The 25,927-nt window shown below is 38.7% G+C and overlaps 1 protein-coding gene across 4 annotated transcripts in view; it reads left to right on the top strand.

Moving 5' to 3' along the window:
- The window catches only part of nr1h4 (nuclear receptor subfamily 1, group H, member 4), a 59,294-nt gene that overhangs the window by 25,031 nt on the left and 8,336 nt on the right, over window positions 1–25,927 (top strand). For 2 of the 4 annotated variants that reach the window (XM_061969292.1, XM_061969291.2), the window contains exons 3-8: window positions 8,717–9,094; window positions 14,943–15,083; window positions 15,210–15,343; window positions 19,082–19,174; window positions 19,322–19,421; window positions 19,510–19,656. In XM_061969292.1, coding sequence (XP_061825276.1) covers window positions 8,717–9,094; window positions 14,943–15,083; window positions 15,210–15,343; window positions 19,082–19,174; window positions 19,322–19,421; window positions 19,510–19,656 — 993 coding nt within the window. Of the gene's footprint in view, window positions 1–2,907; window positions 3,055–8,230; window positions 8,470–8,716; window positions 9,095–14,942; window positions 15,084–15,209; window positions 15,344–19,081; window positions 19,175–19,321; window positions 19,422–19,509; window positions 19,657–25,927 lie in introns of those variants that run through there. The other 2 variants (XM_061969293.2, XM_061969294.2) reach the window with 2 other exon arrangements.

Here is a 25,927-nt window from a genome sequence, read left to right as displayed (position 1 = left end):
TCATCACCACATCAAGATGGTGGCCAAATTGCTCACGTCACAGCAACCAATGCTGCGTCTACTTATAAGATGTCTATGGTTATAACGTCCACTGCAGTTCGCTACCTTATTCATACTTTTTGTCAAGTGATTTTTTTTAAGCAGGGTTGCATGCAACATAACGTTACGTTAGTCAATGTATCACACACAGTAACGTAACGTTAGTCAATGTATCACACACAGTAACATTACGTTAGTCAATGTATCACACACAGTAACGTAACGTTAGACGGCGGTCAGCAGCACCGCGTATTTTAGCCACCTACAAAAAGACAAACATAGTCAAATAAAGGTCAGTTAAAATGTATACTATATTAAGAATATGTGTACATATTGCATAGGGCCCTGACATCTAAAAAGTACAACTCTGTTCATTGTTATGTTCATGTATTTGTTATGTTTTTCATGTGTACGCACACATAAACACACATACAGTATGAGATGAGATCAATGAGATAAGGTAAGAACAGGATAGAAACTGCTGTGGAACTAGTTACAATGCAATATGCCATGGAAATACAATGTTAACACTTTTGTGCAAATAAGTACAGTTGCACTTGTTTTTTCAAATGTGTTTATTCTGTAAAGGAATGAGTTACATGTTTAAAATGACTGGTTAATAGTGCTATTTTGAAGTGCAATGTCACCACTATCTTTTTCCCTGCAATTTCAAATGCACTTGTTTTAATAAATAAATACAGCGTTTTAAAAGTATAAACAATCTGTGTAAATACATTAGTCTGTGGTTAAAATTACTTGAAAGGACTCGAAACTCAAAATGCAGGACTTGGGACTTGACTTGAGACTTTCCAGTCTTGACTTTTGACTTGACTCGGACTTGCCTGTCTTGACTTGGGATTTGACTCGAGACTTGAGGGCAAAGACTTGAGACTTACTTGTGACTTGCAAAGCAATGACTTGGTCCCACCTCTGCAATCAAGACACACCTGTCCCTGATGCCAAGCAAAGTGTTTCTAATGCCTGACCTGTTGTCTGGACAGGGCTGGATCTTCATTGTTTGTTGCGACTTCGACAAGTGTTCATCTTTTTGTGTACCTCCTAGCTGCACAAGTTCTCATTTGCACTTAGTAAACTATCATTGTACCTGCACGTTGACTTCTGTCTCTGTATCCTTCGGTCATGCCAACAACGGCAAATGAGTTCCTGACACAAATATGTTTAAAATTGTAGTTGTGTAGAACAGCACTGCATCGTATTAGATCAAGTTAACGAGATAATAACGCATACATTTTTTTAATGCACGATTAACGCACTTGCGTCCTTTCTGACCCTCGGCCCATTCCATAACGTGGGACAATGTGGCTGCATTCACTGATTACTGATGAGCCACAGGCGGGAAAATAGTGAGCAGAAATGGACAAAGAAAAAATTATTTTTTTGGAAATACCAGATTCAAAGCCATGGCAAGTCGTTCTCCCAACAAGACAAGACTATTTATCGCCGTGAGCCGTCTTCACTGGAGCAAATGTCTGCTTGCATTCAGAGAGGTGGGTGGAGCTTCCATTCTGTGTGAAATTATGTTATTATTGATAACATAAAATGTTTTTTTTATTGCAAAACATTGTCTATATTGTCAAAACATGTCAAGACACCTCTTCTCAAACCAATAACACACTCCTGGCTTCAAAATAAAAGCGCTACGCTTTACATCTTGTCTAACTACAGTAACAAAATAAAAATGTCTGACATTACGACCATGCTTTGTCAAATAAGTTTTGTAATGTTTCTACTTAAATTAATGCTAGTACATCAGTTGAGGAATAGGGGAGGATTTTTTTTGACAAGCTGAAATGTTGTGTATATTCTTTTATAACGTGTTCTGGCTGAATATTACAATTTGTTAATAAATAGACATGGTTAGGATATTGTCACACAGCAACATGAAGAGCATTAACTTGTACAACATGTAATGTACAGAATGTCCAAAGTATTTATTCAGTTCGAAATATCACAGATTACATTAGCAAACATCTTTGACAATAAAACCATAACAATCAGCATTTTTGTGTTATTAATGTGTGAAACTGATATCTAAACATGGTGTAGCTCCTCTCCTCTGAATGCAAGTGCTCCTACAGCAGAAATAAAAATTCTGTATTCCTCCAAAATACTAAATCTGGCAAGACACCAACTGTAGGTCATTTATTTTATTATTGTCATTAAAAGCATATTGAAGTCCTTTTTGAGTTGAGCTGTTTAAACAAGCATAATGTTTAAATCATTTAATTAAAACTAATTTACCAGACATGGTAATAAAAACTTGAAAATTATCTGTCTAGGGTACACTTATTAATGATGACAATTATATCTATCTGTGATTAATTGCTATCAATTAGAGTTAGCTGTAAGCAATGTGATTAATCAAGATGAAATATTCTAATCGTTTGACAGTCCTACTAGTTATGCATTAAAGGGGTAACAAACAATGCAGTGCAGTTCTACACCAATGCAAACTTCAATGAATAGTAATGGGGTAACAGATTTAGTACTAATCAAAACTAGGCTTGTGGTACCTTTTGTAAAGAGTACTAATCAAAATTAGGCATGTGTTGTCTTTTGCAAGAGTCTTCATTCAAATCTTGTATCAAGTCACTTTTGATTTTTCTGGTGTTATTGATGAAGGGCAGAGTTTATTAGGCAAAAGAACCAGTTCGCTGGCTCGTAAACACACACACGCCACACGGTAGCGGCCGGCTACTTCCAATGCTCAGATCTGGCGATGTCTTCATATTGTATTCAGCTACTTGTAATGAAGAAATGGGATTGTCTGGTTAATGAGTAGCTGTAGCAACCTTTGCGCCCCTTGGGACGTCTCAGGAAAGCTCCAAGTTGTTTAGGTTCCTGACCGGCAGCTTCTGCTCTAAGAGATACAGCTGACTTGTGAGCAGCAACTACATGATGACACGTTGGAGACACAGACAGTATGTACACACCGAATGATCTGTGTGTTTGGCATCTCAGACATGGCCATGGGCAGGACCAAGTCCTCAAGAGGTCAGTGTTATACATTTTTCCACAAAAGACTATGCTATTCTCTCTTTAATGGCAAATGTCAACACCTAAAATATTTCACCACAGCTAATAGAGGATTTACTCCCAGTTTTTGAAAGAAAGATATCAAGTCGTCCTTGCTTTGGGAATCCCAAGTGAGCATGTTGCGATATTGTTAACCTTGTTGTATCAGATTGCACAGGGCAGCACAGTTGTTTGGAGTCGAGATACATATCACTTCAAAGACACAGTGTGCTCTGTGCAAGCCAGCAGTTAATCATTCATGGACTTACTGTACGCTTACACACAATACTGTTGAGCTGGTTCTCTAGGTAAGAGGCCAAAATAATTGCATTGCATTAGCGATATCCAGTACATTATGGACACTGTGCAATATCAGCCTCTTTAAAAGCATGTTTTCTAATGCTACTTATTCATTGTTGTGCAAGTGTATCTAATATAATGGCGGCTACAATATGTTGATTCACATGACACCGTTTGTTTTGTGGATGTGTGCTTTTGGTGCTTATTGCTTTACATTTTAAGTATGAAGAGCTTAACACACTTAAGACATCAATACTGCAGAATAAATAAAATATAATTAAGGTTTTTGTTCAAATACATTTTGAAAATTAATTTGTGCTGTCAGAAGTTTCACTGTTTTGTATCCTAACATCTAGAGATGTCCGATAATATCGTACTGCCGATATTATCGGCCGATAAATGCTTTAAAATGTAATATCGGAAATTATCTGTATCGGTTTCCAGATTATCGGTATCGGTTTCAAAAAGTAAAATGTATGACTTTTTAAAACGCCGCTGTGTACACGGACGTAGGGAGAAGTACAAAGCGCCAATAAACCTTAAAGGGACTGCCTTTGTGTGCCGGCCCAGTCACATAATATCTACAGCTTTTCACACACACAAGCCATACAGGTCAAACTGAAGGTGGCCCTATAAACAACTTTAACACTGTTACAAATATGCGCCACACTGTGAACCCACACCAAACAAGAATGACAAACACATTTCGGGAGAACATCCGCACCGTAACACAACATAAACACAACAGAACAAATACCCAGAACCCCTTGCAGCACTAATTCTTCCGGGACGCTACAATATACACCCCCCGCTACCCCCCCACCTCAACCAAACCCGCCCCAACCCCGCCCACCTCAACCTCCTCATGCTCTCTCAGGGAGAGCATGTCCCAAATTCCAAGCTGCTGTTTTGAGGCATGTTAAAAAAAATAATGCACTTTGTGACTTCAATAACAAATATGGCAGTGCCATGTTGGCATTTTTTTCCATAACTTGAGTTGATTTATTTTGGAAAACCTTGTTACATTGTTTAATGCATCCAGCGGGGCATCACAAAAAAATTAGGCATAATAATGTGTTAATTCCATGACTGTATATATCGGTATCGGTTGATATCGGTATCGGTAATTAAGAGTTGGACAATATCGGAATATCGGATATCGGCAAAAAAGCCATTATCGGACATCTCTACTAACAACTGTTGTTTTGCACCACAGTACAGTGAAATCCTCTTTGTCTGGGCATGTCCCCTATTGTTAAGGATAAATACTTTCGGTCCTGCACCAGACCCTCAGAATAGACAGCTGTTATCGAAGGCCCCTTCTACACTAACGTTATCCAGGGTAAATCCCATCTAACCTTATCCTTGTCCACACACACACAATGGTTGTTTAAGACCCCCTAACCCCCTCCATCCGCCGGCGCAATGCGACCTAGTACGCATGCGTGGAAAATGCACACGTCATAGTCACCTCCAGTGTTGCTTTGTGTGCAAGTTCTTAAATGTAACTTATCTGCACAATATTCAGTGTTGTGGTATTTCAATTAACTAGAATCCAGTGTGCTGTGGGGCCCTATTGTAGTAAATCACACCTGAGCTATCATAAATTAATTAAATCTTTAATGGACATGTGAAAGTAAACAATGTGATAAAGAACATTTTACATCAATGAATCTAGGGATCTAGATATCTGGTCAGGACACTCCTCACTCTTTTGCCTTCACCTTCATTGTCCATTCGTGTTTGGTGTCTTTATATACTCTGGATTGAGACGTTGAGTCCGCGACATACATGGCGGACAATAACTGATACGGTCTGCTTTGCCAGTCCAAAAGCATTCGCCGTTTTTCGTAGTCTTCCCTCGACGACCAGGTAATACAAAGCACACGCTACCTTTTTTATCACATCCACGGGAGCCTGCATTCTCGTTGTCTCTCCTTTGACAAATGGATTTCGGTAAGTAGAATCACAGCTGACCTGGACATTCGAAAGTTCTCTTGCCGTCTGAGATGTGTTGTATCCAAAATAGCTGCAATCGCGTGTTTTCTTTTTTTTAAGGTATTCATGTGTGATTTGAAGCGTCTGTACAGACAGAAGGAGAAACACGGGCATGTCTGGATGACTCTCCTCCATATTTCCAGTTGTTAGCTCCGAATTACAAAACCGCTTTATTATGAAACTGGTTGTGGAGCGTTCTTTCTGACGTCACTTCCTGTGTGGGGCGCGGTTTTTCTGGTGTCACTTCCTCTCCGAACTCAGTTTGTAATCGATCAATCGAGTCCATACAAAGCTAAGAGCCGGAGATTCAAGAAATAGACTTACCCCTGTAAAAAATTATCTAAGGAGGGGGACCTTAAACGATGAATTGGTGTGGCCAAAATGGGGCTTACGCTAAATAAGTATTTGTTTAAGAGGTTATTAGGCTTCGTGTAGACATAGCCAAAGTTTCTGAGCATGAACCGATGAAGCATGCTCATATGTAAAGCAAAACATTTTCTCAGACAAACTGAAGAGTCCAGTAGCGATCGTTTCAATGCCCTGAGAATACAAAGACCTGGATGAATGAGAATATTTGACAAAAATTAACAAAATCTGTGCATGGCATGACTTAGTAGTAGTATTCAATACTAGCCACTAGACTGCTAAATATGTAGGAACAATAGCCAGCCAATTCTGACATGTAAACATTTGTATGACATAGGAATGTAACAGTATTGTAGATACTACGGTATTGCGGTTTAAATTTTTTTACAATAATACCTATCAAACGAAAACTTGGTGGGTGTAGTTTTTTTCTGGCGCTTTTGCATTGGCTGGTCTGATAATAATAATTATCCAAAATCCGCTGCGAGGCGCGGGACTGGCAAGATGGGGTGTGAAACGCCGTCGAGGAGAGAAAAAGAGGAAGCAGTGAGTTCGTAGTCGATAAGCGGAATTGTGTTTTTCTGACATTTTCTGAAAATATCATTAAAATCAATCTGTAACTTTTTGAGATATGTTGAACCAATGTTCTGTCGAGGCATGCTCCTACACTGCATAGCGCAAAGGCATGGTCGGAGTGCGGACACTACACACCGCGGGGAGTACGAGTAATATGAGAAGCTACTTGATTAACCATCAAAAGATATTTAAAGCCAGCGTAGCGAAACATCAATTTGTGAGGTACTTTTTAAAAGTTAAATGGTCAACTCTGTTATGTTTTCTGAGAAACAGTATTTTCAAACTGATATGAAACAAATGTCCACAGCAGAGGACACTGCTTCTCAGAAAGTAAAAGTTAAGAGACACTCAACTGAACATACTTGTTTTACACTTGTTACACTGGATGTTTACATTGTCAGATTAGAGACACAACTTTTTGTTTTTAAATTTGCTTGAAACATTGAATGTTATTGCACTCTTCTTTGCACTTAAAAATACATGTTTGTAGTAATAAGTACATTTAGAACATTTGAGCATTATGTTCGTGTTCCTAAACATACTAACTTCTTTTTACACATTATGTAAAAGTTGTTTTTTGGGGGGATAATATCGTATTTGACAATATTGTGTTGTTAAATTTTGATGTTAGTGCATGTGCCTCACCATACGAAGGTCCTGGGTTTGATCCCCGGGCTCCGGGTCTTTCTGTGTGAAGTTTGCATGTTCTCCCCGTGACTGCGTGGGCTCCCTCCGGGTACTCCGGCTTCCCCCCACCTCCAAAAACATGCACCTGGGGATAGGTTGATTGGCAACACTAAATTGGCCCTAGTGTGTGAATGTGAGTGTGAATGTTGTCTGTCTATGACGATATAACTTGTCCAGGGTGTACCCCACCTTCCGCCCGAATGCAGCTGAGATAGGCTCCAGCGACCCCAAAATAGACAAGCGGTAGAAAATAGATGGATGGATTTATTGGATTGCATTCGTTACCATGAAACGTTGTAAAGGACCACATGTACATCCATATTGTCTGTAAACAAATAGTGCTAAATATTAGCTGATTTCATAAATGGATATTAGGAAACTTAAATTTTGCCAAATAGAATGGCTAGTGTGAGTGAACAAATCCATACACACTTCCTTTCCTTTGGCACTTTTGGAAGAGGTGAGCCCGGTCAGGGCACAGTTCCATGCACATGAGTCGAGCTGGGTCATAAAATGACTGTTGTGAATTTGCTCCTCGCAATTTCCTAATGACAATTTTAATTACTGCTTTTTTTGGAAATAAATACAAAGACTCAAAATAATCAATAAGTCAAATCCCACAGTTCGCCCATCTGTGTGCATAATAAAGACACGTATTTAATGCGGCCGATCCTCTCGCAAGTACCGGTAATTGTCAGCTGCCACGGCTTGAAATATGACAGAAAATAATCCACAAAGTCAGGTATATTGCAGTAGCATTAGTACTAGCATACCACCTGTGGTAGCCATTTTTGTGTTATTTATATTTCTGTAGTCCTGCATATATTATTAAGTTAAATTAATTATTTGTTGCTTGGGCCTACTGCGCTACTGCACTTTGGTGTTGGGCACTGTGGTTGTGTTTAATGAATACTTAGGCCTACTGTGCTACTGTACTTTAATTTTTCTCGCTATGGCTGTGGTAGCCATTTTTTGTTTTTTGTATTTCTCTAGTACTGCATATCTTATTAAGTTAAATTATTTGTTTTTTGAGTTGCCATGAAAATGTTTTAAAGTATTGTTAAGTTGTTATTGTTAAGTTAATTTATTGAATTAGAAAGTGTCATTTACATTGTGTGTCATTTACAGCACCTGTGACGAAAGCATATAGGGATGCACAGGTGAAACTGATTGGACAAATGTCGGGTTGAGATACTGGCGGTGAAAACAGTTTTTGACCACTTCTTATGCAACACTTGAGCCTTTGTTTTGTTTATAGCTTTGTATGTAGTTAAAGTTGTTTTTGTTAACCTTGGATGGACTGTTGGAAAGAAAACCTTTTTTAGCAAATAAAGCTATTTTTTGAGAAACTTAAGTTGTAGTTGGAAGTACGTATGAAAGTGCACCACCTGTCCTGGCTCAGCCCACGGCCTTTGGTTTAGAACCTGGAAAAGCTTGGAAAGGCCGATACACCACTAATGGCCTGTTGTGAGTACTCGCTTGAAAATAAAGTTGGATTCATACAGTTACCCACAGAGTCTATTAGCCCATACTTTCATTGATTAAATAATGTAGAGTTGGTCTGAATGCAGCTGAGATAGGCTCCAGCACCCCCCGCGACCCCGAAAGGGACAAACGGTAGTAAATGGATGGATGGATGGATGGTTCAAAGACCAACGTATACTGCACCTAAACATATCTACAGTATATGTTGTTTCTTCTCTTTTTCTTTCAGATATTCTGGCTGACCAGAGCAGTTCTCTGCTGCAGGACCCTGACATGTTACCTTTCACCAGCTACCCAGGCATGCAGTACTCAAACATGGAGCCGACTGTGTCCACGACGCCATACTACTGCAATCAGAACTACTATCCTCAGTACGGCGGAGAAGAATGGTACTCTCACACTGGCCTATATGAACTAAGGAAAACCACACCGGAGGACAGCTATAACGGTGACAGGGAGGAGGTTTCCGCCGTCGTGCCTGCTGTGTGCAAGAGGACCCGGCACATGACCCAGGCTGGACGCATCAAAGGGGAGGAGCTATGTGTCGTGTGCGGAGACAAGGCGTCTGGCTACCACTATAATGCGCTCACTTGTGAGGGATGTAAAGGTAAGAGAAGATCACAGGCGCTGAGGAAAATAATTAGCCTTGATGGTGCTCATTCTTTCGTGTTTGGTTGGTTGAAGTCGTTTAAACCTGCACAACCAAATAAGATCTGATATAAGAGCTTGTTCTTATATAGAGAAATATGATTTTTTTTCCGATTACAGTGCCCTTTCCCCTTTACCTATTCTAAAATACAATGCCAATGTACTATTAATTTTCTATACCGCTTATTAGCCGAAACCTGGAACAGAGGCAGACTTCATATTACAATATCCACACTCACATTCACAGTGGGAAGCGAAACCTGTGACTTTAAATCAAACAGGGCATTAGAACTCATAAGTCATTCAGTCAGGCTAGTTTGCATGCTTTGATTAATAAAAATGGACGCTAAAACTGTCACAAGTGTAATATTTAATTGAGATATTTACTTGTTAGAAAGTGAGAATGAAAGCAACATATTGGTATAGTCCTCAGTATGAACACTGCAAAGTGCGTATTACAGCATTGGTCATTGACAGTCACTAACAAATCAAGTATTTCACCCTCTTATGAACCTACCACTATATCAAAAACACCTCCTACTCTGAAACAATGCTTTTTAACCATTGCGTATTATTATGACATATTAAAACAGCTACCGCGTTACATAAATAGCAAAATAAATCTTCATTCCTGTCATACACTGTTTGATTCAGCTATGGTATTGGCTCTTATCTGTGACGATCTGTCACATTCACGTCAGGTTGTGTTTCCTTGGTTGGTGGTTATTTCCATGGTGTGCTCCCTCCCTCGCCCCCATCGCTTTTTGTGAATTCCTCCTTGGAATAAAGACTGTAAATTGCACTTTGGCCTCTTTTCCTGTATCTTGGGTTCCGCACAATACCAGATCGTAACATTAACAGAGTTTCACGTTGACATGTTTTGGGGTTTTTTCTTACTAAAAGCTTTTGCAACCAAAGCGGTATGATAAAATTTTTTGATAAAACATTTTCGCTAAAAGTTCCGCCTCGGTTTTCATATCCTTGGTTATCGTACTGCCAAACATTTCCCATAACTAACTGGTCTGTATCATTCCACCCATCAAGCACTAGAGATGTCCGATGATATCAGACTGATAAATGCTTTAAAATGTAATATCGGAAATTATCGGTATCGGTTTCAAAAAGAAAAATGTATGACTTTTTAAAACGGCGCTATGTACACGGACGTAGGGAGAAGTACAGAGCGCCAATAAACCTTAAAGGTACTTCCTTTGTGTCCCGGCCCAGTCACATAATATCCACGGCTTTTCACACGAATGCAATTCATACTTGGTCAACAGCCATACAGGTCACACTGAGGGTGGCCATATAAACAACTTTAACACTGTTACAAATATGCGCCACACTGTGAACCCACACCAAACAAGAATGACAAACACATTTCAGGAGAACATCCGCACCGTAACACAACAGAATAAATACCCAGAACCCCTTGCAGCACTAACTCTTCCGGGACTCTACAATATACACCCCCAGCCCCCTCCCCCCACCTCAGACAACCCCCCCCCCCCCCCCCCCCCCCCCCCCCACCTCAACCTCCTCATGCTCTCTCAGGGAGAGCATGTCCCAAATTCAGTGTGATCACTTTGATAAAAAAAGGTAAGAAACACTATTAAACTTAAGAAGAACTTGCAAAGTACAAATGTGGCGTCCATGTGGCTATCCCCTCCCCTCATTTCTCTACGCTCAGGCGTTCGGAACTGTCTTTGCCAACAAGTCTTTAAGATAGTAAGAAATATGTTTTATATTAATTTATCCATTTCAATCCCAAAATATTCAAAAAATGTTCTGCATGTAAAATTTGTGACCATCTGTCACATTCACGTCTTGTTATGTTTCCTTAGTTTGTGTTTACTGTATTTCCTGTCAGCGCTTTATTTTAGTTCCACTTCCTGCATGTCTCCCTGAGCGCTCGTTTCCCTCACCTGTCCCTGACTGGCAGCCTGGCACACCTGGTTGCAGTTGCCAATCAGGCTGTGCTATTTAAGCCGGCCTCGCCCTCCAGCCTGGGCTCTATGATTTGTTTCTTGTTTCAATGTTCCATGCATGTGCACTTCCCAGTTGCACTATTTCCTTTTGGCATTAAGGTCATGTTTACCTGTGCTATGCCTGCCATCTATGCATCTTGGGGTTCAAGACCAACAGAACCTGGCATTATTTCGATTATTACTTATGGGAAAAATTGCTTTAAGTTTTATATGATTCGGCCTTTGTCGGACCTTTTGGAAAAAATTACTAATGAAAACCAAGCTACCACTGTACTTTTTACCTTATTTACACAAAACAGAAATATTTGCAGCATAAATGATTGTATGTGTAAAGGTAATTGTACACTGCAATGTCAGACAATATAAGGAGCTCTGCAGCTTACCTGTCTTACCATGTGACTAAGAATAGGTTCAGGTACCTCGTCTCTGTCTGATGCTGCTGTCAAGTTGAATAGAATAGAATAGATTAGGTTTCCTCTCAACTTTCTGCGGTACAATACAAGAGTAACATGAGCTCTATTGCAATAATGCATGTCATTGTTCCGAATGTTCTATGTCACAATGTCCAATAACTGTTTCAAAGTTATTCCTGTGTGTGTGCGTGTGTGCGTGTGTGTGTGTGTGTGTGTGTGTGTGTGTGTGTGTGTGTGTGTGTGTGTGTGTGTGTGTGTGTGTGTGTGTGTGTGAGTGAGTGAGTGAGTGAGTAAAGCCCGCCAGGAAAGGTGCTATTGGGATTCACATTGTTGCAGGGACATAATTAGAACAGGGGGAGTCGTTCACATGATAATTTTCCCTCGTTTGTGTACTGTATTTCTAATTGATTAACATTGTTCTTAAACACCATACACCTACTAGGTATTTGGTAAACGTATTTAAATATCTAAAAAAGGTAACAATGCCTGCAATATAGTAATCACTCCAAAAGGTTGCGCAACAAAATATTAGGTTATCATTTTTGATCAGACCAGTTTCATTAGACGATTTTCCTGTAAAAAGTTGAACCACTTGAACTATGATAAAAATACGCACGCACACACACACACACACACACACACACACACACACACACACACACACACACACACACACACACACACACACACAAATAAAAACAGAATACAATGATTCGCAAATTTTTTTCAACTTAAATTCAAATCAATAGACTGCAAAGAGAAGATATTTAATGGTCGAACTGAGAAACCTCCTTTTTCTTTGCAAATAATCATTAACTTAGAATTTAATGGCAGCAACACATTGCAAACATGTAGGCACAGGGGCATTTTTACCACTGTGTTACATGGCCTTTCCTTTTAACAACACTCAGTAAATGTTTGGGAACTGATGAGACCAATTTTTGAAGCTGTTCAGATGGAATTCTTTCCCATTCTTGCTTGATGTACAGTTTCAATTGTTCAACAGTCCGGGGTCTCCGTTGTGGTATTTTAGGCTTCCTAATTTTTTCATTGGGAGACAGGTCTGGACTACATGCAGGCCAGTTTAGTACCCGCACTCTTTTACTATGAAGCCACGCTGTTGTAACACGTGGCTTGGCATTATCTTGCTGGAATAAGCAGGGGCGTCCATGATAACGTTGCCTGGATGGCAACATATGTTGTTCCAAAACCTACAGTATATGCATCTTTCAGCATTAATGGTGCCTTCACAGATGTGTAAGTTACCCATGCCTTGGGCACTAATACACCCCCATACCATCACAGCTGCTGGCTATTGAACTTTGCGCCTATATCAATCCGGTTGGTTCTTTTCCTCTGTGTTCCAGAGGACACGACATCCACAGTTTCCATAAACAATTTGAAATGTGGACTCGTCAGACCACAGGACACTTTTCCACTTTGCATCAGTTCATCTTGGATGGAGCCAGTAGCGTTTCAGGGTGTTGTTGATAAGTGGCTTTCGCTTTGCATAATAGAGTTTTAACTGGCATTTGCAGATGTAGCGACGAACTGGAGTTACTGACATTGGTTTTCTGAAGTGTTCCTGAGCCCATGTGGTGATATCCTTTACACACTGATGTCGCTTTTTGATGCCGTACCGCCCGAGGGATCCAAGGTCACGGGCATTCATTGTTACGCGCAGTGATTTCTCCAGATTCTCTGAAACTTTTGATGATATGACGGACCGTAGATGGTGAAATCCCTAAATTCCTTGCAATAGCTGGTTGAGAAATGTTGTTCTTGAACAATTTCCTCATGCATTTGTTCACAAAGTGGTGACCCTCGCCCCATACTTGTTTGTGAATGACGGAGCATTTCCTGGGAGCTGCTTTTATACCCAATCATGGCACCCACCTGTTCCCAATGAGCCTATTCACCTGTGGGATGTTCCAAATAAGTGTTTGATGAGCATTCCTCAACTTTCTCAGTCTTTTTTGCCACTTGTGCCAGATTTATTTAAACATGTTGCAGGCATCAAATTCCAAATGAGCTAATATTTGCAAAAAATAAAATTTTCGAATTCCAACATTAAGTATCTTGTCTTTGCAGTCTATTCAATTAAATATAGGTTGAAAAGGATTTGCAAATCATTGTATTCTGTTTTTATTTACGATTTACACAACGTGCCAACTTCACTGGTTTTGAGGTTTGTAATATTAGACCTATTGTATATTCAGCAATATAATTGTATAATTTTGTAGCTGCTGGATGACTTGAGGCTGATTAAATTGATGCGTTTTGGTGTTGTCTGCTAGATTTTTATTTCTTTTTTTTAATGCCGTTAGTTTTTTCTATTTTGGAAATGTATTTTTATAATATATCTTCTATATGAGAAAAAATCTTACTTTATCCATTTTCTTGGGTTTGTATCATTCTGGATCCGATAATGCGCTGCAATGTTGTGATGGTCCTTCCCAACAACGCGGAGGGCGCATCAACGAGCTAAAAATTGTTTTTGTCGTCTTGATAGCGATTCTTTATTGCAGAATAAGTGGCACATATTATAGATTTGTGCTGCTCGGTCAACAACATCGCATAATAACATGGATGTGCAGTAAATGAGTGTTTCCATGTCCACAGCCAGTAGTACATGCAAAAACCTCATATAAATAAGGCGGTCTGCACCAGGTATCAATTGCACATGCAGTCTTAAGAGGTTTTCCGCAACACCCCCAGTAATAGCAAGCACAATTTTTTAACAGTGAGGTATTTTGATTTTAGTAGATTAGGACCTAATAGTACAGGTAATGTTTTATTTTTTTGCACGTAAATAAGCACATTTTATTTAGGCTCTTAATGTAGATACTGTACACTGGTACACTATTCTTCTATATTTATATTGTGTTCTATTTAATCATAACCTTTTATTTATTGCATTACCTTTTTTGACAGTGAAAAAGTGTGTCCAAAGTTGTGTCTTCAGCATGGTTCTTGAAATATTGTAAAAATACATTTGATTAATTATTAATGCAATGTATTATTAGATGTTACACTGATTTGCTTTGTCATCTATACCAAAAAGCTGCAACGATAATGTCCTGTTGAGATAACTAAGCATATATTGACCTACAGTACATTGGATTGGTTTTTAAAAAATGTATGTGCAAAATATATCAAAGTGGCCAAACCAGCATCCTTTTAATTTTTCCTTATGCGGCCCTTGCTGGAAAAGATTTAGACACCCCTCCTCAACTGCCTTATTGTAAAGTTTGTGTTGCCCAGTCTTTACTAAAAATCTACTTGACATTCCCATTTTAAAAAGCAGTCATACTAAACAGTTACATTGGTGTTTATTATGGATTGTGTTTTGCCAAATGCATGCATTCCTTTACCACACTGTCTTCTTTTGACTACCATGGGAAAGGTTTCTTCAGAAGGAGCATAACGAAGAATGCGGTGTACAAGTGCAAAAATGGCGGAAACTGTGAGATGGACATGTATATGCGCAGGAAATGCCAGGAATGCCGACTAAGGAAATGCAAGGAGATGGGCATGTTGGCAGAATGTGAGTGTCAAATGTTTGGTAGCCATCAAAATGACGTATTTTAAATGATACAAACTCTACAACTGTCCTGCCACTCTTCTCTTCAGATGTAATCTGATTCATTTTTACGTTTACTGTTGGCTGCAGGCCTGCTTACAGAGATTCAATGTAAATCCAAAAGGTTGCGGAAAAACACCAAGGCCTCCCCAGGACAGTCGACCGGAGACGAGACAGAGGGGGTAGACAACAAACAAGTCACGTCGACCACCAAACTGTCAAAGGTATTTCACGTACACAAAATCCAAATGAAATGTTTTTAGCAATCATTTCCTAAAATAAATATTTTTCAGACATATTTTAAAATTTCTTCACTAATCATTACAGTTTTCTAGGGCTGTCTTTGAATAGTTTTAGATAGCATCTATTAATAGTATTAATAGATGATCAAATGAACTGGAAATCTCATATACAAAACATACAACATAAGGTGGCAAAAAACATTTCGATAATGAATAAAGCAAAATATGTCCTGGGCCAAAAATCACTTCATATTCTCTACTGCTCGCTAGTGTTACCATATCTGAGTTATTGTGCAGAAATATGGGGAAATAACTACAAATGTGCGCTACATTCGCTAACCGTGTTACCAAAAAGATCAGTTAGAATAATATATAATGTTGGATATAGAGAACATACAAACCCTTTTTTTATTGAGTCAAAAATATTAAAGTTCGGTGATTTGGTAAAATTGCAAACAGCTAAAATGATGTACAAAGCAAACTATAACCTGCTACCAAAGAATGTACAACAATTCTTCTCAACTAAAGAGGAGAAATATAACCTTAGAGGAAAAAATAATTTAAAACCTTTATATGCACGTACAACACTTAGAACTTTTAGCATATCAGTATGTGGAATTAAATTTTGGAATGGATTAAGTAAAGAAGTTAAAAATTGTACTCATATGATCCAGTTCAAGAGGTTGTTCAAAATAATAGTGCTTACAAAGTACAAAGAAGAAGAATTATGAGGAATATTTCCAACCTTATTGGAAATAAGATATTTTTCATCTCAGTATGTTAATAATGACTGAATTAATTAATTAAATATTACAAAACTGTTGTGTATACTAATTCATAGATGTTATTTTATTATATAAAAAGGTCAGTAAATGATTCTATATATTTGTAAACGCTCTGAAGTGGGAAAGGGGTAGGATTAAATAAGCTTTGCTTCTTCCTACTCCTTTTCGGGCATGATGTAAAATGAAATGATATGAAATTGTGTGATGTATTATGCTGTAAGTGGGTTCATGTTCGAAATAAACTAAAGAAAGAAAGAAAAGTTTGAGTTTTGATTCTGTATTCTGATTCGACAATCAACCACAAAGGGAGGCAAATACCTAGGAGTGTGGGAAAAAATCGATTCGAATTCGAATCGCGATTCTCATTTTTTTTAAATCGATGTAATTTTTTTTCATTTTTTTAATTATTTTTTTTATTTAATTATTTTTTTAAATTAATCAATCCAACAAAAAATTACACAGCAATACCATAACAGTGCAATCCAATTCCAAAACCAAACCCGACCGAGCAACACTCAGAACTGCAATAAACAGAGCAATTGAGAGGAGACACAAACACGACACAGAACAAACCAAAAGCAGTGAAACAAAAATTAATATTATCAACAACAGTATCAATATTAGTTACAATTTCAACATAGCTGTGATTAAAAATCCCTCATTGACATTACCATTTGACATTTATAAAAATAAAAAAAATGAACAATAGTGTCACAGTGGCTTACACTTGCATCACATCTCATAATCTTGACAACACACTGTGTCCAATATTTTCACAAAGATAAAATAAGTCATATTTTTGGTTCATTTAATAGTTAAAACAAATGTACATTATTGCAATCAGTTGATAAAACATTGTCCTTTTCAATTATAAAAGCTTTTTACAAAAATATACTACTCTGCTTGCATGTCAGCAGACTGGGGTAGATCCTGCTGAAATCCTATGTATTGAATGAATCGAGAATCGTTTTGAATCGGGAAATATCATTTCTGAATCGAGAATCGCGTTGAATCGAAAAAAATTGATTTTGAATCGAATTGTGACCCCAAGAATCGATATTGAATCGAATCGTGGGACACCCAAAGATTCGCAGCCCTACAAATACCTGTTTAGGCCCTCCACGTACAGCGGTCGTGTTAGGAGGATAAATCAATGGCGTTCATCATTTTTTGAATATTAGTAAAGGATTCTTGTGTGCAAACAAACCGTTTTTGGAGAGTAATAATTAACTCTAACCTGCTTACAATTTCGGCTGTGACTTCAGCCTTTTTCACAGGGCAGAAGGAGAAACTTTTACCAAAATTACAAGATTTTAAACCAACGCAATCCATAAAAGATCTGGGTGCGATTTTTGACTCCAAGCTGACTTTTTTATCCCACATATCAAAAAAATTCCAAAAATAGGTTTTTATCATCTTAAGAACATAGCCAGAGTCTGCCCGTTTCTCTTTCAAGCCAACACGGAGGTGCTAATGCATGTTTTAATTTCCTGTCGTTTAGAGTATTGTGAAACCCTGCTCTCTTGTCTTCCCAAAAATAATATTACAACTCTCAACTATTACTCTAGATTATTACAGAACTCATCTTCACGGTGCTGACAGGAACCAAAGGACGGGCGCACATTACACCAGTTTTAAATTTGCTGCATTGGTTCCCCGTCCGCTTCAGGGTTTATTTCAAAGTTATATTATTAGTTTGTAAATAGCTTAATGGCCTTATCTATCTGGCCTGCTCCATATCAACCCTCCTGAGGTCCCCTTGCAACAAACTTTTATCTTTACTAAATACCGGAACAAAGACCCACAGTGAAGCGCCATTTAGCCACTATGGCTCCTACCTTTGGAACATCTCGACGGAGAGCCTCAGGACTGCAGAAACCGTTGATATTTAAAAAAATAAAATAAAAATAAAAAGGTTAAAGATACACCTTTTTAATCAGGCTTTTTACTGATCATGTTAAACTCTTCTTGGGTTTTTTATTTGGATTTTTATTTTCCATTTTATTTATTGCTATTATTACTACTATTATTCACTCAATGTTATGTTTTATTTATTAGTTAGTGTATTATTTATATTTTATTTTTACGTCTATTTTAAAATATGATTTTATACTAGGCCCTGTGATGAGGTGGCGACTTGTCCAGGGTGTACCCCGCCTTCCACCCGATTGTAGCTGAGATAGGCTCCAGCGCCCCCGCGACCCCAAAGGGAATAAAGCGGTAGAAAATGGATGGATGGATGGATTTTATACTATTTTTTAGATGGCGTGAATTTAAGTTATTCTCTAGTGTGAATGCCTCTAAGGCAGCGTTTGTTCTCAAACCTCAGTGCCATGCCATATTTTGTTATTGTCAATAGTGCTGTGTGTACACTTTTGTGCGTATGTGTTTTCTTCTCCTCTTTCTTTTTTGTTTGGTGTAAAGCACTTTGTCTTGTCACTTGCCTGTGTACGAAAAGTGCTATATAAATAAAGCTTGATTGAAAGATTGATCCTAGTTACTGCCATTGTGTCCTTGGGCAAGACACTTCACCCACGCTGATAAGGTGGACGACAGATGAAAATGCTATAATTTAGCTCATTTACAGTATAAACAGCAGATTGTTTATTAATGTGCAAAGTCCTAAATAAGTAAAAAAACATTACAATCTGTTTGTCTCTGGAAAAGTAAAAAGAAGAAAAAACGCCGGATTTGACTGATCGTCGACTATGAGCAAAATCTAACAAATTAGATTTGACTATGAAAATCCTTTGTCGAAGACAACCCTACAGTTTACAGATGTATATATTTCATTGATTTGTGCATGGAATCTTTCATACTTTAGCAAACAATGGTGCGCCGAGCACGGCTTGACTGAGTTTTTGACCAAAATTGTGTGTGAACTTGGCTTGAAGAAATTACAAAGGCACTTTTTTTCCCCTATCTTCTTATCCAGGAAAAACTTACTAAAGAGCAGCAGACATTTGTGAAGGCTATTGTAGAAGCTTACGACAGGCATCAAATTCCTCAAGAAGTGACCAAAAAACTGGTACTTTACATTTGTGCTTTTTTTTTAAAACGCATTGAACGTGACAATTTAACACACATAACCCAAGGATGCTCTGTCACTGAAAATATTTTGCAAGCTGATCACATTTTTATTCATTCCTCCTTGTTGTTGCTTTCTTATCGCTAGCTTCAAGACCAATACAGCGCTGAGGAAAACTTCCTCCTCTTAACAGAAATGGCAACAAGTCAAGTCCAAGTACTGGTGGAGTTTACAAAAAATATCCCAGGTTTTTTTTTTAACCCCTCTACTTTTGCAAACATGCACAATACACACATGTATAATGCTAACGTCCATGTGTACGGTGCTTCCAACAGGCTTTCTGTCCCTGGATCACGAAGATCAGATTGCTCTGCTGAAGGGTTCGGCAGTGGAAGCCATGTTTCTACGCTCTGCTCAGGTTTTCTGCTGCAAGATGCCAAGTGGGCACACAGAGGTTTTGGAGGCGAGGATACGCAAGAGTGGTGGGTAACCTTAAGTAATGTTGTTGTCTTAATACATTTTAAAATAGGGGAGTAGTCCACAAGTAGACTTGAACAACAATGATCATTTAAAATAACGCTAACAAATTGTTTTCCTTGATGCAGCATCAACCTTATGGCACATCACCTTGTTATTTGCAACTACTGGTGTCAGGTCCTCCATGTATAATTTATCAGTCTGTTCTTTGGGTTGCAGCAGAGACGTGCGTGTTGTTGACCTGTTGATCTTAGGACTGGTTTAGGTTACGTTGGAGCACAAACTCTTACTGGGTTCAGTTTCATTTAGGCATGTGTGGACTCATGGCAGGTAAAGACTTAGTCTGTTTTCGGCAACATTTTGCCACACAAACGACTATTATCTGCCTCTTATCTGGGTTCCAAATTTGGCTTGGATTTTTGTGTGGAGTTTGTATGGTTACCCCATACTTGAGTAGGTGTTTTCTGAGTACTCCATTTCATTCTACAGCACAGTCTGAAAACATGCATGGTAGGTTCAATTGAGATTCTCTCTAAATTGTTGCTACTTTAGGTGTGACTATGAGTATAAATGGTGGTTTGTCGACAAAACCCAAAACCAGTGAAGTTGTCACGTTGTGTAAATCGTAAATAAAAACAGAATACAATGATTTGCAAATCCTTTTCAACCTATATTCAATTGAATAGACTGCAAAGACAAAATACTTAATGTTCGAACTGGAAAACGTTGTTATTTTTTGCAAATATTAGCTCATTTGGAATTTGATGCCTGCAACATGTTTAAAAAAAGCTGGCACAAGTGGCAAAAAAACCTGAGAAACTAGAGGAATGCTCATTAAACACTTATTTGGAAAATCCCACAGGTGAACAGGCTAATTGGGAACAGGTGGGTGCCATGATTGGGTATAAAAGCAGCTTCCATGAAATGCTCAGTCATTCACAAACAAGGATGGTGTGAGAGTCGCCACTTTGTGAACAAATGCGCGAACAAATTGTTTAAGAACAACATTTCTCAACCAGCTATTGCAAGGAATTTAGGGATTTCACCATCTACGGTCCGTAATATCATCAAAAGTTTCAGAGAATCTGGAGAAATCTCTGCACGTAAACAGCAAGGCTGAAAACCAACATTGAATGCCTGTGACCTTCAAACTCTCAGGCGGTACTGCATCAAAAAGTGACATCAGTTTGTAAAGGAGTTCACCACATGGGCTCAGGAACACTTCAGAAAACCACTGTCAGTAACTACAGTTGGTCGCTACATCTGTAAGTGCCAGTTAAAACTCTACTATGCAAAGCAAAAGCCATTTATCAACAACACCCAGAAACTCCACCCCCTTCGCTGGGCCCGAGCTCATCTAAGATGGACTGATGCAAAGTGGAAAAGTGTTCTGACGAGTCCACATTTCAAATTGTTTTTGGAAACTGTGGCCGTCGTCGTCCTCTGGATCAAAGAGGAAAAGAACCATCCGGATTGTTATAGGCGCAAAGTTCAAAAGCCAGCATCTGTGATGGTATGGGGGTGTATTAGTGCCCAATGCATTGGTAATTTACACATCTGTGAAGGCACCATTAATGCTGAAAGGTACATACAGGTTTTGGAGCAACATAAGTTTCCATCCAAGCAACGTTATCATGGACGTCCCTGCTTATTTCAGCAAGACAATGCCAAGACACGTGTTACAACAGCGAGGCTTCATAGTAAAAGAGTGCGGGTTCTAGAAAGGCCTGCCTGTAGTCCAGACCTGTCTCCCATTGAAAATGTGTGGCGCAATATGAAGCCTAAAATAGCACAACGGAGACCCCGGACTGTTGAACAACATAAGCTGTACATCAAGCAAGAATGGGAAAGAATTCCACCTGAAAACCTTCAAAAAATTGGTCTCATTAGTTCCCAAACATTTACTGAGTGTTGTTAATAGGAAAGGCCATGTAACACAGTGGTAAAAATGCCTCTGTGCCAACTTTTTTGCAATGTGTTGCTGCCATTTAATTTTAAGTTCATGATTATTTGCAAAAAATAACAAAGTTTTCCAGTTCGAACGTTAAGTATCTTGTCTTTGCAGTCTATTTAATTGAATATAGGTTGAAAAGGATTTGCAAATCATTGTATTCTGTTTTTATTTACGATTTACACAACATGCCCACTTCACTGGTTTTGGGATTTGTATATGTGCCCTGTGAATGACTGGCAACCAATTCAGAGTACAGTCATCAGGGAAAAATTCAATAAAAAAAATAAATATGCCAGTCACACTCACTAGTCAGTTTGAAATTGCCAATAATAAAACAAATTTAATGGGCCTGCTACAGTACCTGTTGCCCTTTGAGACTGACTTGGTGGCTTTTGGCTTTTAAACCATTCAAACTTTGACAGTGTGCTAACGATACAGAAATGCTAACAATGCTAATAGCTAGCATGCCATTGTGTTAGCTTAGGAACATCTATTGCTTCAATAGACAGATGCCAACATGTTACACCTAGCAAGATTGTACTATGTACATATAGTCCGGAAAGCTACTTATTTTAACTTTGGGATAATCTAACAATGCTAATAGCTAGTACAACATCCGCCTGCATGGACGCATTTTGTTAGCATAGAAACATGTTTTGCTTTAATATACAGTTGCTAACATGCTACACCAGGCAACATAGTTCAATGTACATAAAGTCCTGACAGATACTAATTTTAACTTTGGTTGAATCTTCACAAAAAATAAATAGTAGCAATTCTAAAAGCTACTGTTGCGTCGGACCAGTCTTACTCTCGGAATAAAAGACACTGGTCAATCCCAAATTCTTTCGGATGAGATATATGTTGAGTAAGAAGGACCACCAAGACAGAATAGCAGTATTATCAAGTTTTACTAAAGCTTTAGGAGACCAGTTCCTACAAATGCGGTAATAGCAGCATCAAGAAGCGGTCTGAAAATCAAACAGAGTCAGCTTATTTATTATGAAAACAGCCCCCTCCCGCCCAGAAATAAATACAGCCTTATTGTTCTAAACTGATAAGGTCTCCTTCAAAAAAAGGGAGTACATTATACTCCCAATAGACATTCCAGCGCCTTCAAGGTGAACCACAGAGTTTACTTGCAGACATAAGATACAAGCATGGAGATCACGAGAAGACACACTACATAGAAGAAAAGTAGCTACTTTAAACATGACTATGGATTAAAAAGAACACTTAAAAATATCTCATTCTCACACTACCCTACTAACAACTAGCATGACAGCAGGTGTACAGTAACAATGTTTTGTCAACAAGATATAGCAGCTGGTGTCCCTATGGATTCAGCCAGAAGTGTGACAATATTTTTTCAGTATATAATAATTTAATCTCTGTGTGAATAATAATTTGACCCAAAGTGTAACATAATTTTGTGTTACCTATGTTGCATTCCATTTACCTCGGAAGTTTGAAGTCGAATCTGGGAATTACGTCACAGCCGATTTGAGAACGTTCAAATTATGAGGTCAGAAATCAGCATGGCCACATCCACAAAAGTTATTTTTGCGCTCACCTTGTCTGTCCCCTGCCCCGTCAGCCATGTTTTGTAGTTTTTAGCTTTCTTGCTTTTATTTTGCACGGACCTTATCGACATCGGTGATAAGGAAGGAAAGGAGGAAGCAAGCCCTGCTGCAGGTCTGGTACTATACACTGGCTCTGATTAAACCTCTACCGAGTCTGTATCTCTCCATTCCTAGATGGTGGAGACATGAGTATATTGACAACCAAAGGCTTTTCTCTTCTATATCATGTTAACAACTCCACTGCACCGCTGCTTCGACCCCTGTGAACAATAGAGGCTCAAGGTTATACAGTAAGCTACGCTACAAACAACATTGCTAATGTAAAAACAGATTATATTACTTACTTGTCCATTGCCAAACACAGTAGGCACTGATCCAATTAAAAACATTTTTTTTAGAAAAATCATTCTTTATTTTGTCCGAGGAGGCTATGCTACCTACCAGGTATCATTCAGAGATTTCTAACCTACTGTTATTACTTACCGTTTCATTGTCTTTTCTATTGCCACAAATAGTAGTCAGCAAGCCTGCTATTAAAAGTAGTTCTTTGGAAAATCCATATTTATACTGGAGCATGTTTGTGAAGCAGCACTCTTCGAAATGTTTTGCTTTGCACACAATTGGAGCGACTTCTTCACAGTTGAAGGCCCGGTGGCTTGAATCTTAAAAGTTAAAAATAAGGCACTTTTTACATCAGGTGGGGCTAAAAGTTTGTGTAGTGACTTGTGCTGGTCAAAGCAACCAACAATAGAGCATTTTTATTCATTGGGATTAATCGTTGACATGTGGACTACAACCGCTCATCCATAAATTAAAAATGACGGACTCGCGCAAAGATGTTTGGTGAAATTTCCACCATATGTTGAAAATTTGCTGACATCACAAATGGGAAATGTCATAATTGGGTAAATACCAAACGTTTGGCGGAAATATGAAGGAAGGCAAAACCATTTCATTCATACTTCTGCATTGCCTCCACGGTTTGATTTCCCATTCTTGGGACTTACACAAATCCCAAATTCATCTAAGTAGGTATCATCAGGTTAGAAAAGTAGATTTTGCATAATAGGGCCCCTTAAAAAATTACAGTAGAAAAGCAATGTAAAAGTGTGATTAATCATTCAATCAAACTTTATTTATAAAGCGCTTCTCATATATAAAAGTAATGCAACGCAAAGTGCTTTACAAAGTTAAAACCAATACCCCGATGACCCATATTCCCCACTATCACATACGTACGCACGGACACAGATACTAAACACAAACACACACACAACATACACACATATGTAACTATATGAACAAATGAATGCATGTTTTTTTTTTATTTCAGCCAGCAAATTGAGACAGCTTTCTCATTGGGGTCAATTTGTTTTTTTCCTAAATTATTCCTAGTGTGTGAATGTGAGTGTGAATGGTTGGCCCTGTGATGAGGCGGCGACTTGTCCAAGGTGTAAACTGCCTTCCGCCCAAGTGCGGCTGGGATAGGCTCCAGGCTCCCTTGCGACCCCGAAAGGGAAAATCGGTAGAAAAATGGATGGATGGATGTTGCTATGGAATGTTACAAAATGTTATATGAATGATATAATATTTGCAGGTTATTTGCACACTGTGATCAACATTTTTGATGAAAAAAATTGCAGATAAAGCTGTAATAATAATTAGAAAATAGATTAAAGGGGCTGTTTCCAGCAGATGGGTTACTGCTTAGAGGGCACTATGTCTGGGACGTGCTGCAATATTATGCCCCCTTCCTGCTCCAAGCATGTAATCTATTACCCACGGAACACACACATGTGCATTAGTTATGTTTGTTATCATGTATTTAAAGTGATTTGGTAAAGTTGAACAACTAACATTATCTATCACAGAGGTGTCCAAACTTTTTGACTGCGGCTTAAAATTTTTTATACCGGAGCACTTTTATTTTGAAGCCGGAAAAGTGTGTGATTGTTTTGAGAGTGTCTTGACATGTTTTAATGTCGGATCGACTTTTTGCAATAAAAAAAAAGTCTCCTTTCGACATCCTGCCGACCATCTTTCATTTCTGTTGAGCTTTTATGTCATCTTACTTACTGAAGCAGTCACAGTAACAATCTAATCAATCTTATCAACGCACCTTAACCGTAATCTGAACACGGAAGTGAAACACCACCCACCTCTAGAACGAGGCGCGCAGTTGGTGTTTGCTGCAGGGATGTCGCCTCTTCTCTCGGAAAAACATAGTCCTTTCTTGTCGGGAGAATTTGCCATGGCTTTGAACCTGACATTTCCATGAGGTATACTTTCTTTTGTCCATTTCTGCTCGCATGTGGCTCATCAGTATCAGCCAAGTTCCCCCGCTACGGCACGGCCCGAGTGTCAAAAAGGAAGTGTTCGCGTTAGTATAGGTGGCGGACCAGTGCTATACTAATACCGGTATACCGTACAACCCTAGTGTGTAGAGAGTGTTTTGCATTTTTCCCATCGTCCATTGTAATGGAGTAACAAATGGGTGTCATTTTGATTTTTTTATGTTGATTGGACGTTTTTTTTTTTTTTTTATAATATCCACAAAGTTCAATGAGCAGGTTGTGTTATATGTGACCACAGTAGCTTTTGTTGGCCACCATATGGTGGCAAAATTGCAGAAATCAGATCCCTGGATATTTATATATATTCTGTATACAAATTGTTCATTGAACTCGTGCCGTCTCGTGGGCCAAATTGAAGGCGCAGGCATGTGTCCCACGGGCCGTA

Source organism: Nerophis lumbriciformis, linkage group LG10 (assembly GCF_033978685.3).
Source record: "Nerophis lumbriciformis linkage group LG10, RoL_Nlum_v2.1, whole genome shotgun sequence".
NCBI lineage: Eukaryota > Metazoa > Chordata > Actinopteri > Syngnathiformes > Syngnathidae > Nerophis > Nerophis lumbriciformis.
Note: the sequence above shows the minus strand (reverse complement) of the source record. Positions and strands in the feature narration are given on the sequence as shown.